Source organism: Gavia stellata, chromosome 38 (assembly GCF_030936135.1).
Source record: "Gavia stellata isolate bGavSte3 chromosome 38, bGavSte3.hap2, whole genome shotgun sequence".
Lineage (NCBI taxonomy): Eukaryota > Metazoa > Chordata > Aves > Gaviiformes > Gaviidae > Gavia > Gavia stellata.
In genome coordinates this window covers 926628-941327 of record NC_082631.1, presented here as the reverse complement: position 1 = coordinate 941327, position 14700 = coordinate 926628, and the positions used below count along the sequence as shown (strand labels likewise).

The 14700-nt window shown below is 51.6% G+C and overlaps 1 protein-coding gene across 1 annotated transcript; it reads right to left on the bottom strand.

The window, feature by feature from the left end:
• Positions 1–12866, bottom strand: AKAP8L (A-kinase anchoring protein 8 like). The gene is made up of 13 exons (XM_059833074.1): positions 12834–12866; positions 11337–11369; positions 10001–10241; positions 7389–7857; positions 6817–6940; positions 6595–6650; positions 5907–5943; positions 4413–4521; positions 3925–4066; positions 3384–3489; positions 2626–2756; positions 1624–1719; positions 1–1132 (listed from the first exon to the last, which is right to left on the bottom strand). Exons 1-13 carry the CDS (start codon positions 12844–12846, stop codon positions 641–643), a joined length of 2049 nt encoding a protein of 682 aa, XP_059689057.1. The 5' UTR covers positions 12847–12866; the 3' UTR covers positions 1–640.
• Positions 12867–14700: the final 1834 nt, after the last annotated feature.

The window sequence follows — 14700 nt, the reverse complement described above, 5'->3', positions numbered from 1 at the left end:
CAGGATAGTCCTTTTATATCTCCACCCACCAAAACATTCACCTTTAAAATGAAAGCATTTTACAAACAATACAATGTTGACACCACTTAGTTTCGCTCTGCGTTAAAAGGAAGAATAAAACATTGGGGGAATATTACAGTCACATGGAAGTTATGCAGAACCTTAATGGCGTACAATGCAGAAAATTAAAACCCCGGAACTGAATTTCTGATGTTTCCAGACAGACAGGCTAAGGGGACAAACCACATCTTTGTTAAATATAGAAAAGTTTCAATTCAAGGGGAAGAGAAGAGGTTTCGTTTGCCAGATCGTAAAGAGTAGCACTGGTTTGCACACATGCTCAAAAAAGGAAATTCTCCTAGTACAAAGCTATCTAAAAAACAGAGACCGCACAAAACCTAGCTACTAAAAAGATTTGGTAAAAAAAAATTTCCTCTATTTTCCAAAAATTAAAACAAAATAAAATAAAAAAATCACTTTACAGGTAAAGGCTTCCACTGCCTAAGTGAGTTTAGTAGAACGAGAACTCAAAAGATGTGCTATGAAATTCACAGATACAGTTATGGTTGGTTGTTTTTTTTAAAAAAAAAAAAAACCCAAAATACGTCAGGTCTTTTACACATCAGCTTCCCTCCAGAGTTTACTCCGCATCCTCATCCTCTTGTGCTGCAGCGGCTTCCTCGCTTTCTTCCTCCTCATCTTCTACCTCCACGCCTTCTACTGGCTGTTGCTCTTCTTCCTCAGGGAGCGATTCCTCTGCAGGCAGGGAAGTCTGCTCCTCCGCGTTCTCTGCGTCCGGCTCCACCTCTGTTTGTGCTTGTGGCCGTGCCTCCGTTTCTGTCTCTGTCCCTGTTTCTTCTCGCTCCCCCTCATTTTCAGCTCCTTCTGGGTTCTCTTCAGGATCCTTGCTGTCCTCTTCCAGATTTTCCTCCTCTGGATTTTCTTCTTCTGGATTTTCCTCCTCTGGATTTTCTTCTTCTTCTGGATTTTCTTCTTCTTCTGGATTTTCCTCCTCATCCTTGTTTTCATCTGCTCCTTCCGCCGTTCCTTCCTCTACATTTCCACTGACTCCCCCTTCTCCTTCCTCATGCTCCTCTTTTTCTTCTGGGTCATCCGTGAAAGGATTCTCACCCTGAAAAGAGAAGAAAAACATTTGTCTGCTACGAGTTTACCTCAAGCTGATTCAAGGAATTCACGCCGGCTACACGCCAGCAAACCCTCCCAAGAAATTCAGCATTACAGTTGCACTGAAAGCAGTCAAGTGAGCAGCTCCCGAAAGCAGACGCCACCTCGAGAATTCAAATCAACGCTAATATCAGCAGCGACAGTGCAACGGTGGGGTCTCCGGCCTAAATTTAAGCCGGAAAGCCTTGCTCATCCTGTTCGCTCAGGGTTTGGTGTAATACGTGGGGCAGGAGATGACTGATGAAGTCATCTGCACTGTAAAGCCTCGATAATCAGCAACCAGGAATCCGGTATGTTCTCAAAACACCCCAAAAATCACCTCAAAGCTCAGCTAATAAGCACGCTCAGCAAGTCAACGGCAGCCACTGCAAAATTCCTACAGTATGGAAGCACTGCTACCAGCTTGACTCCGCGCCAAGCCGCTCCGCAAATACCTACCTTCAGGTACCGCTCCAGTTTCTTACTGATGAGTTTGTTGTTGAGAATACTCCTCGCAACTACTAGCGATGATTTCTTGGACTGCTCCATCATGGCCTGTACAGGAGGAAAAAAAAACAAGAAAAGAAAAGCACTTAGATTTTGTCCCGAATTAACTTGCAAGGCCAGTAATTAATCACAGCTCAGCAGCAAAAGGTATTTGGCATCACTTCGGTATTTGGGTAGGCAACAACACGGCAATATTTAAGAAATTGTCAATTTTCCGCACGTTCCTGCTTTCCCTGCTTCGGAAAGGTGAGTATCAGGCAGACAAGGAAAAGCCACGTGGGTCTTTTCACCCACTTCCACCAGTGGGATCGTTTCATCTTTCAATCTCCGGGGACTCAAATTGAAAGTCGGCGCATTCTGATTCCGCTGAAGCGTGGGGAGCAAAGGCTGAACAGCCGAACGCTGCAGATGGTAACGCAGCCTGCTCAACGTCGCCACAGTAACGCGTTAAGGTTTACAGTCGCGTGCTGATAGATGTGTTTCATGCCTAGAAAGAGCTGTCGTCTGACAGCCCTCACCTCGGATCACTGCTCGCGGGTATAGTAAAGCTTCTAACAACATCATCCTACGCGTGCGTGGAAGTGGGGAAGTGACAAAGCTGTTTATTTTGCAAGAAACAGGGCAAGAGACATGAAATCTCATTTTCAGATTTGCACAAGGCTTTGCTGAAGGTGCTTTAATCCCGCTAACATCTTGCTTGCCAGCTTTTGCAAAGGGGAAGTTTCTGGGGACACAAGAACATCAAAATTCCCTGCAGACTGTGGAGAGAAGTTTCTGGGGACATAAGAACAATCAATTTTGACTTCAGACTGTGGAGAGAAGCACTGAAGACGACAAAGAAGAGTTCTCCCTGGTTTCCAGAACCACACGAACTCAAATCATCCGAATTCGTGCTCCTGTTACTGCAGCTGAAGCCCACGAGACCCCCCCCAAGGCGCCCGGCTGCCAACTCACCCGGCGGTTGTGGTTGTGGTCGAGCGACTTCAAGTGTTTCTGGATGATGCCGTACTGCATTGGGATGAAGAGGTCACAGGCAGCGCAGTGAGCCGCCTCCACCTTTTTAATAAAATGCTCCATGCCGACATCTGAAAAGGAAGATAAGAACAGTATTAACCGGAAAATAATCTGGGGATCTGTGCTCTCTTCCGGATTTTACTCCGGTCTGCATTATAAACTCATTTTTAACCCCCATAAATTCATTTTTAACCCTTCCACTGGCATCAAAACCCCTATAAACTCATTTTTAACCCCCATAAACTCACTTTTAACCCTTCCACCGGCATCAAAACCCCCATAAACTCACTTTTAACCCTTCCACCAGCATCAAGAGTCTGCCCGGGGAGTAGTAGAGGAGCCAAGCGGACCGTGTGTTATATAGAGCCAGGCTCACCGAACGCCGGCAGCCCAGATCTAAGCCCGGCCGCACGCCGCAACGCCGAGCGACGCGAGCCGCAGCTGCGTCAGCACTGCGGCTTTGCAAAAATCTCTCTTCAGTCAGCTAATCATTTGTCTGGCGTCCACAACGCCGGGTAATAACCTGAAGGGGCTGACGGTGCACTTGAACGTACAGTAGGTTTTACTCTTCAGCAACACCAGCAGGTTCCCCCCTCCCCTTTTTACTATTTTTTACTATTTTACTATTTATAGAGTTGACGAGACAGCCGATACACGGACCAAGGAACTCTTGCACGCGCACGGGTAGTAAATCTTACCTTGCGTAAGATCTTGGTCCCTATAGATCTGCTGAATAACTGCGTTAATGTCTTCAATCGCTTTACGACGCTCTTCAGTTTTCCTAGTTTTATTAGCAACGTATTCCTGCGCGGCAAGATATTTCACATTAATCTTTTTTTCGCCCCCTGCCACTTTTAGGTGCATCTCTCTAGCGTGCTCATCCTAAAGGTCCTACACATCCCACCACGCATTGTCCTGCGGGTAGCACTGCCTTTCAGCACTTAAATCACCCACTCCGGCCACCAAAATCTGTGGTGGGCAAGTATTTTATGTCCTACCAGTCCAGCCAGAGCTGAAGCGACCTGTTCAAAAGAAGAGGGCAGCCGAGGCAGAGCTGGAGTAGCATCTCTGATGCTTTAGCCCAACTTTACTCCGTTTTCTCTAACAGTTTCCAACACAGTTACTTAGAGGGGCAGTTTAGGAGCTTTACACCATCTCTAAAATAATAAGAAGTATAATAATAATAAAACAACCCAAAATTCTGAAACCTAGGGGACAGAAACGTAACCAGAGGCTCACCTGGAGAAAGTCAGCTGTTTGTTGAGGCAACTTGGTTCCAACAAACTTGAAGTGTTCCTTATGGAATTTACTCTCGAGGTGACTGTTCATCTCGTCATCGTAGAAGGTCCGATATTTGCATAACGAACAAACAAACTGGATCCTGTTGAGAGAGTTAGAGGCGAAGGGAAGCGATAGTCAAACCAATCCGTTCCAGCTCTACATGGCACCGGATCTACTCCCTTGGGCTACACAAGGGGTAGCAGATAAACTCATGGAAGTCTCCAACCCTTTAAGCATTTACGGGATGTTTCCCAGAGGTTTGCCCGCTTTTATTTATCTTTTAAGCATGGATGGCAAGACGACTGGCAGGAGAGCAAAGCAGCTTCTACAAGGAACAGACAAAAACACTGGGACGACTGGGAACAAAAGGACGGACCCCAGCTGCGAGTACTACAGTCCTGGAGAAGGAAGCAACATCACTAATAAAATAAAATAGGAGACGTTACCTTTCTACCATGCGATCCCGATGCCTCTTCTTTTGCCTCTCTTGAGTTTTCTTGCCCGCCTGCAATTTGCGTTTGATTTGACTGATCTCTTCTTGAATTGTTAAAGCACCTAAGTGTTTAAAGCAGGTTGTATTTCAGGGCACTACTTGAGGACACCACCTGATTAAAGAGAATTTCCCTGGACAAGTTTAGTCGTCAGCCCGACCAGCCCACACAACGTATAGATACCGTAGAGTCGAGAAGCTGCTCCCACCGGCCAACTACAGATAAACCTCTGGTTTATACGACAGTGCCATCCACCTCAAATTAAGTTTTTCCAAAAAAACCCAAACCAAACAACCCAAACTTGCGCTGGGACAGGTTTAGTGGGTGCGGGGCAGAGGGGACAACCACGGCAGAAAGACTCTAACGCGGTTTCCCAGCCCTTTATTTTAATTACTGTTTGCTACTACTGGTTTTACGAGGTTTTAAGTATTAATTAGTTACAGGTTTGATTATTTTAAGTACCACCCACTCTGATTTGTTCAGCCTCGAAGCGAACCCTAGCAATGCGATAAAGCTTGGGTAAAGGGGATCAATTTACACCACTTATTTTTGGGAGAGGAAAGCCGCTTCTCTGTCCGCCCGCCCCGGCATACGTGCGGACGCATCCCTGGATCAAATTTCCACTGCCCAGCAGTGGGACGGGCAGCAAGGACCCCCCCACACACGCATCTTGCCAAGAGGTTTCTTTCCAGCCCTCCTGCTTCTCTAAGCTCCCTTCGGGTATGGTGGTGCTTCTCCGACCGGTCCCGTCTCTCCAAACCGGGAAGCTCCATCCCGTTTCACAGCCTGAACGACTTACCCAAAGTCAAGTCTACGGCACAGCGGGAAATTAAATCTGGTTCCCTAAGCCCCAGGCTAGCAGCTTCACCAACCTACCTTGACCAAGGGATCCAGCTCCTCCCTAGCAGGGCTTTTACAGCATTTCCTTATCCCTGAGCAGACACAAAGGATGGGATTCATCTGACTAAATGCGGACATTACAGCTGAGCTAGTCCCCTGTCCCCCCGTCATCGGAGATCTGACGGGTCTCATCCTGAAGAACGAGTCAATCGTGGCCCTGGAAAGGGCCCCCCCGTTTCTCTCCGCCAGCTAGGGCGCTGCAATCCCACCAGAGCCTCACCCGCTCTCGCTCGTAGGAACCCCACCTCCGATATCTATCACGGCACCAGAGCAGCGTCCCCAGGGGACTCGGGGACAGGAGCAGAAGCCGAATCGCCCTTCATCGAGAAGGTGCAGAGGTTTAGCTCAGGTCACCAAGACGCAACGGACCAGAAGGGACAGCGAAGCCACAAGGCAAACGGAGCAAACGGACTCTAAGAACCCAAGGAGCCTGGATAAACCCATCGGATTTCTCTGGAAATATCTCTTCTGGCCACGTCGGAGCCCTCGACTGGAGGGGGGTTATGCTCCACGTGGAGCGCAAACGAGCCGTCGCACACATCAACTCACCTTTCTCCGAATCTTTTCCTTCTTCGTCTTCCCCCTCCTAAAAATGCAACGTCAGGAAGTTAAAACCACCTAGAGAAAGCGAACGTCCGGAGGCTGGTTTGAAACCTTCACCAGCCCGCTGCCTCCCAAACCCTCCCCAGGCACTCAAAGCACCGCATGGAGAAGCGACATATCCACCGGATCTGGCCGCTCCACGCTGCCCTAGCGCAGGGAATTCCGGTGCGGCAGCCGCTCGCTTGGCAGGAGATGCTTCTACAACACCCGCAGGTCTTGTAGCCGAGAGATCTCCCCCCACCGAGCTGAAGGGTGCCGGCGGAGGGGTGCCTTCAGTCCCTGTCTAGAGCGAGGCAATGTAATCCCACACTTCAGGATTCTCCATGTCGCAGGCAATTGAATTTGGGGTTTTCCTTACTTCGAGCTCTTTGCGCACGGGTATTTTACCGCGTTTTGACACCGTAAAGCGTCTCACAGTGATACTCCGGCCGGTGGGTGGAGCTGGGAAGCCCCCGTAATGTCCACACTTCCCTCAACGGAGCATTTTACTTCCATCCTCTCGTCCCAAACTTCTCCAAGCCTCTGTCCCTGACTCGCTTTGGGAATAAGGCGGGAGTCCAGGAATCTGCCCTCACCACCTCCAACCAGAACTACAGCTTTTCATCACGATAAAGTAGTTTTCAAAGTTACTTACGCCTCTGGAGCCCTCTTTCTCCTCTTTTTCTCCCGATTCTCCTTCCGTTCCCTCCTCTGGAAGAAACACCGCAGTCAGAATAAAGAGAAGTCATCCAGATGGACACCAACAGATTTGCCACCACACTAAACACACGGCAAAGCACGACAGCTCTGCCGAAAATAAAGAGAGCGGCGGCTTTACACCGTTCCCGAGCATGCCACAAAACCGCTCCGCTCTTACCGTTGTCGGAGTCGGAGTTATCGGAGCCGTCTGTCTTCGCCGCCTTGCTGTCGGGTTCATCGGAGCTGTTTGTTTGCTTCCGCTTCTTCGCGGTGGGATCTTTTTTGATTTTCTTTTTCTGAGGCTGCGAGAGAAGAGAAAGGTTAATCCCAGCAATACGAGCAGGTGCCTTCCACAGCCAGCAATCTCTTATTTTACTCGTTTTTATCAAGTTAAGCTTCCTGCATTAAATTTCTGACAGGCAGAGTTGATCAGGAGGGACATAATCCACCACACCTCTATCCCGTAATACAGGGGATTAAGCCGTGATGGGCTGCAATATTCTCCTACCTTCAGAAAACAAAGTTTTTAGGATTAAAACATCTCCTGTATCAATACTGCTCTGCAACTGAGCTCAGCCTCCTCTGTCTGCTTAGGAAAAAACATGCTACAAAGCCAGTAATACGCAGAATTACATGTTACCGCTTCCCAGAGCGTATTTCGGAGCCCTTCCCGGCAGGACACGTGAGCCTGTTGGGAAATAAGTCTCTATCCGAGCCAAGCAGGTGGGAGGATATGGCACAAGTACTTACTTTAAAATCCGAGTCCCACATTTTCCAGTTTCTCCTCATTCGTTGTTTCATCATTCCTCCTCCGTAACGCATATTTCCCGAGAAACCTCGCATTCCCTGGAACATGCTGAGTTCTGGGATAATGTTGTGGGAGAAGAGGGAAGGAAGCCTGGAGGAGCCATGGGGACCGAGACCTCGCGATCCCATTGATTGCGGAGGCTCGTTCCACTGTCCGCCCATGCGCCCGGGATAGGAAGACGCCATGGGTCTGTTATTGCGTCCATCTCTACCCCAATTCTGCCCCCGTTGACCGAAGTTATCCCGTGCTCTGTTCTGGTATTGATCCCGACGGTTCCCGTAAAAGTTGTCGTAGTGACCTTCGTAGGCGTTATCGTTGTCATGTTCGGACTCGTTGTAATCGTAGCCGGATCGGTACATGTCGCGGTCGTTCATCGAAGACCTCGAGTCGTAGGATTCGTACGAGTCGTACCTGCAAGAGACGCATCGGCGAGACACCACTGAGAAACGGCGGTGGAGGTTAAGCAAACAAAACCCTTCAAAACAGATTTTTAGGTTTATTTTTTTTCAACCACCAGACCTTTCACTCAACACTGGATGTATTTCACTGCATGGTGGGACAGGACATGGACCAGCAAGAGCTGGTGACAGCTTCAAGGTTTCAGTTCCAGTGGCGGAGGAATCGGAGACCTTTAGAGACGGGAAAACCCCCATGCCAGGGAGCCCCTCGAAACATCCATTTCTTTCAGAATTACCAAAATGTTTTAAAAGAATAAAAATAAAAGCCTCATTGAGCAAAGGTTCCTTCACCAGCTGAGGCCGACGGTTATCACTTTGTCCCCTCTCCCAAACATCTGCTTCAAAATGAGCTTTAGGAGCGGCCGAAGCGAACCAAGAGCTTCTCGACCTCACAGCAAGTTCCACCTTATCCAGAAATACTTCCAGGAACAGGGAGATTTACTCCTCAGCTACTCAAGGAGCACCTTGGCACAAGCAAAGACCTATTCCACACCCATCCTTCCTCACTCCCCATATGCAAGCCATCCATGAACAAACTGTTTTCCCACCTGGAAAGCCAACATACGCCCCGACTAATTTAAATCCATTCTTTCCTCCTGGAAATGAGGCCACGGAGGATTTTTAACTTCATATTCCGCAATACTAAAACTGCGGCACACGCTTCGTACTGGAATTTAAGGCTTCGCGTGCTTGCCGGCAGCACTTTGACTGACAAGGCAGGCGAGGAGGAAACCCGGTGCTCAAGAAAAGATCATGACGCTGAACTAACGAGCCTCGTCAAAGCGCGACCCCCTCGCCGCTGCGCTGTACAGCGAGGCCTCGAGAGCACGGAGATAGGAATCAGCGGGGGGGGAAAAGATGTTATCCCGGCTCCAAGGTCGGAAGAAAGTCACCCCGCTGATACAAGGAGAGATGTTGGGGCTACAAAATCAGGTCAGGCACCGATGGAGGAGCTGCCAGTGTCCGGTTACGCGTAAGCCGGAGCAGGTGGAGGGCGAGCAGCTCCTCTTCCGCTCCGTTATCGCACGGAGCCGACGTTTTCCAAGTGATTTATCTTCCCCTTACCGCGTCTCTCGTTATTTCCTGCACAGAGCAGGAAATTTTTAGCTTTTTAACGAAGCCTATCCCATTCCCAACTGGGACGGCAGCACCAAATCGGTGGAAACACGCCCCAGGCTGCGAGCAGCCGACCACCGGCGCACGAGATCAAAGCGGAGAAGCCCAAAACGATGTCTGAAGGGACAAGAAGCCAGGGAACGATTCGGCAAACCCTTTCCAGCACGGTTAAACCGAGCAAGCGACCAAAACAAATCGATTTGATATAATAGTACGGACGTATCATTTTGTACGCGATTCAGATGTATCATTTCATAGGAGCTTTACTGTTTTAGAAGTGTAGGAGTGGAGCAGAAAACAGTCACATCGCATTTATTAATATTTACTCCTGACTTTTGCTTTATGCAACGTACTTCTACTTCTTTAAGGCATTAAAAACCCAGAGTAAGTAGTCCCCCTGCAGAAATACCAAGTCCTGGCTCAAAACTCACAGCGCGTGTTAATAAATAGGAAATCTTTGGGGAAAGAATCCTATTTATTAGTACTGAAATATTAATTAAGATCAGCGAGGAGTTAGTTGTGTTGTAGAGCTGAGCATCTACTGCGACACTGGCTACAAAAACCTGACTGCAGCAGCAGGAGTCATTCTATTTTAGTAATTTAAACTCAGATTAAGTATGAAATAGTGCCTTGTTTTCCTTAGCACTGCTCTGGAAGTCCATAAGCAAGCTCCTGAGAACATTCCTTATAATTATTATTTTACTGAAGAACCCCAAATTTCAGCCACTGCTGAAAATGCTGCACTGTAAGTCCCTAATTTGGATTTTTTTTGCAAGACATGGATCAAAACTTAGCGTAAAATCCTATTTTACAGTTGCAGCAGGTAAGAGGAGGACGGCTGAGCCAGCTCTGGACGCTCACTTGAGTCACAACGTTGAAAAAAGGTGAAAACGAGACCAGCGAGGAACAACCGGGCAACGACGACTCTTAATGAGCAGCAGATCGTTACCGCATCTCCTCACCTCCTGCCCTGCACTCACCGGTCTCCGCCAGATCCGTAGTGTCCTCCTTGCATCGCGTCCGCGTCCATGTGCGACACCATGTCCAAGCGCTGGTTCATCTTCGCGATGACGGCGTCGGTGTTGCCGCCGCCCGAACCGTCGGGGTTCATGTCAACGTCTGAATTGGCCATTTCCCAGGAGTTCGACGTGGCCATGCCATATCCATAATTCCCCGAGTTATCCTGGCCATATCCATAGCCGTAACTGTATCCCTCGTAACCTGGAACGACAAAAATAAAAGAGCTGGGGTTATTTCCAGTTATCCGGCTTCGCTAATATTTTAATTTGAATTAAGATGCCCCAAGCAATCGCTGCAGGGAGTTGAAATAAATTAAAAAAAAGTTCAAAATTTCTATTTAAGTCACCTATAAACTTGGAATCGTTAAGCTCACAAAGGTTTAAGGGATGAATTTGCTCGTGTAAGCGCCGCAAAGCACAGCCACAGGCTATAGCTTCCTCCGCCTAACCCGCTCCGGGGAGGAATAAACACGGCCAAGGCAAAGCCTCCCTAAAACCCTGTTTTGGGTTAACACAGAGATATCAAAGAACCATTTTAAGCTGATTTTTAGTTTGATACGAAGTTATCGGTAGCCAGACGAATGCAGCTAGGACATCCCTTCGCCGGGACCTATACGTGCTGCTTTATAACCCCTTAAATCTGAAGGAATGTCACTATAGCGCGTACCTGTCCTCTTCAAAGACAGCACAGCCGAGCACTGAAAGCAAAACCACTTTCAGGCTAGCGTTTCCCACGCATTTTACATCAGAAAGCAACAGAGAGGCTTCTCCTCTTGCTAAAGAAGCCCAAACTGTTATAAACAGAAAAAAAAACAACGTAGGAATAACGCACAAAGCGAATTAAAAGCCTGCTGAGGCTTAAAACTGAGGTTTTTCTTCCCCCCGACCTTTTATTTGGGTGCTGGAGACAAAGTTTGTATTTCTGCTGTCACCCAACGCCTCAATTTACATCATCACCTGCCCCGACTTCATGCGGGTTTTCCAAGTAGCAGAAGGGGGTTTTTTTGGGGGGGGAACAACGCCAAAACCCAAATATTCTGCCTAGATCAGTTTTCCTGTGCAACCAGTTACAGCACTAAAGTTCTCTGTTGGCTTCCACGTGGATTTTTAAAATAAAAGGAGAAAATCGTCGCACGGGTGGGACAGTAAGAGGCTACACGGGGTCTGTGCTGCAGGGGGGACAGCGCTTGTCCGTCATCGACCTCGGCACGTCTCCTTCAGGCTTAGGAAACGGATCTGAAGTGGAAGGGAATAAACCACTTTGCCAAAAAATTACTCCAGTTTTGACTGTACTTGCCTCTGTTCGTCCCAGAGTTCCAGTCTCCGTAACCTAGAAAAGAGCAAAAAGCAATTAGAGACGAGTTTGTCGTTATCGTGGCACTCGCGGCCAAAGAGATTCTCGTTACCCAGCATCAAAACGGAGCAACGCCCACAACAATCCACGATTCTTGCACCAAACGTCGAAGAAATCAGACCTAATGTCGCCCCGGCAAGGAGACATCCCCGCCAGAGCAACCACCTTTGCTCATCTTACACAAAAAAAACCATGGGTTTTAATTTCAAGCTGAGCTCCTGGTAACGATTTCCACAACTGAGTATTTTGGGAGCAGAGGCGAAACATCTGGGAAAGCGAGAGGGATCTCGCACGGAATGAACCCCGCTCCAATTAACACCTAAAAAGAGGGGACCGGGACACATCGGGGAAGTTTTAATCCCGTCGTCCGCCAACCTGCAGCCTCCCTGGACTGACATTCAGACGCCCTTTGGGGCGAAACGGATCTCGACGGCATCGCTGCACTTTGCCCTTGCAGGAAACCTGCCGGAAGATGGAGATACCGGGATGGAAAGACGCGGTGCCGAGGAGCCACAGCCGGGACACCGACACCCCACGCTCCCCAGTCGAGAAAGCGTTACCCCAACGTTAATTTTCAAAGTAATTACAGCTTCGTTAGCCAGAGTACGTATGCGCACCGCTCCCCTTCATATCAATCTATATGCACACTAAGGGAAAGCGATGTTACCTTGTTGGGTCCTGTTGTGATTTCCCCCTTAATTAGAAACTCCTCTTCGCAGAAGATGGCGAATTTATTAATTTTCTTTTCTCCCCCCCCAGTTACAGCCTGAGCCACTTCCAGCCAAAACAGTCAGCAGTAAATATAGCGGCAAATCGCTTCCTACACCCACCGTACTCCACAGGTGAGCTGAGATGCTGCTCCAGGAGCCAGCAAAGGACTAAAACTATCAAGATTAAAAGGAGAAAAAGGCAAAATCGCCACTAAATGAGGCGAGGAGGAGCGTTACAGCCGTAACCTGAGCGAGGATGAGGAATTCCTGTCAGCTGCCACCGCCAGACAGAAATCAGATGGGTCCTAATTAAGCTCCATCACGGTTCTGCTTAAAAGAAATCTATTTTCTGTCAGAAATAGAGTCTGCCTCGCTCCCTTCCCCCCCGCCACCCGCACCGGGGCTGGAAGCTCCCCCGGCCTTGGCGGGGGGGTGTGCCCGGGGAGCACCGGGGGTGGGAGCCGGAGGGGCCGAGGCCACAGCGCGGCTCTGAGGCGCTGGGCCGGAGTCCGAGCCGCCGCCCGAGCCGCTGACACCGGGCCGGGACGAGGCCCGGCGGCGGCGGCGGCAGCGCCCATCACCCCTCAGGGGCCCGCCCGGCCGCAGCGCCCACAGGCTCCGGTCTCCCTCCGCTCCCCGAGGCCCAGCGGGGGCCACGGCAGATGCCGGCCGCGTCCCCAGCTCCCCCGCGGGGCCGCTCCCGCCGCCATCTTGCGCCGCCGCCCCTCACCTGAGTAACTCATGATGGCGGCGCCGCCGCCGGCCGCCGCCTCCTCCTGCGCGAGACGGTAACGGCGGCGCGCCGGCCCCGCCTCCCCGCCCCATTGGCCGCGCCGCTCCGCCTTCCCCGCTCTCATTGGTCGGCGGCCCCACCCCGCGCCTCACCGCCATTGGTCCAGCCTCCCCGCGTGATCCGCGGTTCGCATTGGCTGTCGCGCACCGCCTCCCTCGCGCTCGTTGGCGGGCGCAGGTGTCAATCGCGGCGCGGCGGGGTTCTCGCTCAATGGAACCCACAAGGCCGAGCGCTGATTGGTCAGCGAGGCTGTCAGCTCGCGAGGAGGCGTGACCGCTACCGCTCTGCACTCTCATTGGTCAGCTAGGGGGCGGGCTGATCCTACTTGCGCCAATAGCGCGGAAAAGCCGCCTCGGGCCGCTAGCCCCTCCTCTCCTCGCCGCGACGCCTGCTGCTATTGGTTGGCTCCGTGGAGGCTCCGCCCCGCCAGCGACCCGCGCGACCCACCCGCGTGGGGGCCGCGTGCCGGGAGTGGGCGCGTGGGCGCCCCCTCGCGGCTGCCCGAGGGGTGGGGGGGGTGGGGGGGGCACACGTGTGTTACACGCACAGGGGCGGCGTTCCCCACCCGTGAACGTGGCACACGCCTCATCCTGACCCCACTGTCCCCATATCCCAGGACATGGGGCCACATCCTGTCCCTGTGTCCCCATATCCCAGGACACGGCCCTGTCCAGGTCCCAGGGTCCGTGGGAGGTGGCCTCATCCCGACTCCAGTGTCCCGTTTCCCATGGGGACACGGCCACATCCCAACCCCGGTGTCCCCTTTTCCCTGGGGACAAAGCCAAATCCCAACCTCAGTGTCCCCTTTTCCATTGGGACAAGGCCACATCCTGTCCCCGCTGTCCCTATATCCCAGGACACGGCCCCATCCTGACCCTGGTGTCCCCCCTTCCCTGGGGACATGGCCTCATCCCAACCCCAGTGTCCCCTTTTCCATGGGGACACGGCCTCATCCTGACCCAGGTGTCCCCATATCCCAGGACATGGGGCCACATCCTGTCCCCGCTGTCCCTATATCCGAGGACACGGCCTCATCCCGACCCTGGTGTCCCCCTTTCCCTGGGGACATGGCCACATCCCAACCCCAGTGCTCCCTTTTCCATGGGGACAAAGCCAAATCCCAACCTCAGTGTCCCCTTTTCCATTGGGACAAGGCCACATCCTGACCCCACTGTCCCCATATCCCAGGACATGGGGCCACATCCTGTCCCTGTGTCCCCATATCCCAGGACACGGCCCTGTCCAGGTCCCAGGGTCCGTGGGAGGTGGCCTCATCCCGACTCCAGTGTCGCGTTTCCCATGGGGACACGGCCACATCCCAACCCTGGTGTCCCCTTTTCCCTGGGGACAAAGCCAAATCCCGACCTCAGCGTCCCCTTTTCCATTGGGACAAGGCCACATCCTGTCCCCGCTGTCCCTATATCCCAGGACACGGCCCCATCCTGACCCTGGTGTCCCCCCTTCCCTGGGGACACGGCCTCATCCCGACCCCGCTGTCCCCTTTTCCCTGGGGACACAGCCTCATCCCAACCCCAGTGTCCCCTTTTCCCTGGGGACAAGGCCTCATCCTGACCCAGGTGTCCCCATATCCCAGGACACGGCCTCATCCCAACCCTGGTGTCCCCTTTTCCCTGGGGACAAAGCCAAATCCCGACCTCAGCGTCCCCTTTTCCATTGGGACAAGGCCACATCCTGTCCCCGCTGTCCCTATATCCCAGGACACGGCCCCATCCTGACCCTGGTGTCCCCCCTTCCCTGGGGACACGGCCTCATCCCAACCCCAGTGTCCCCTTTTCCATGGGGA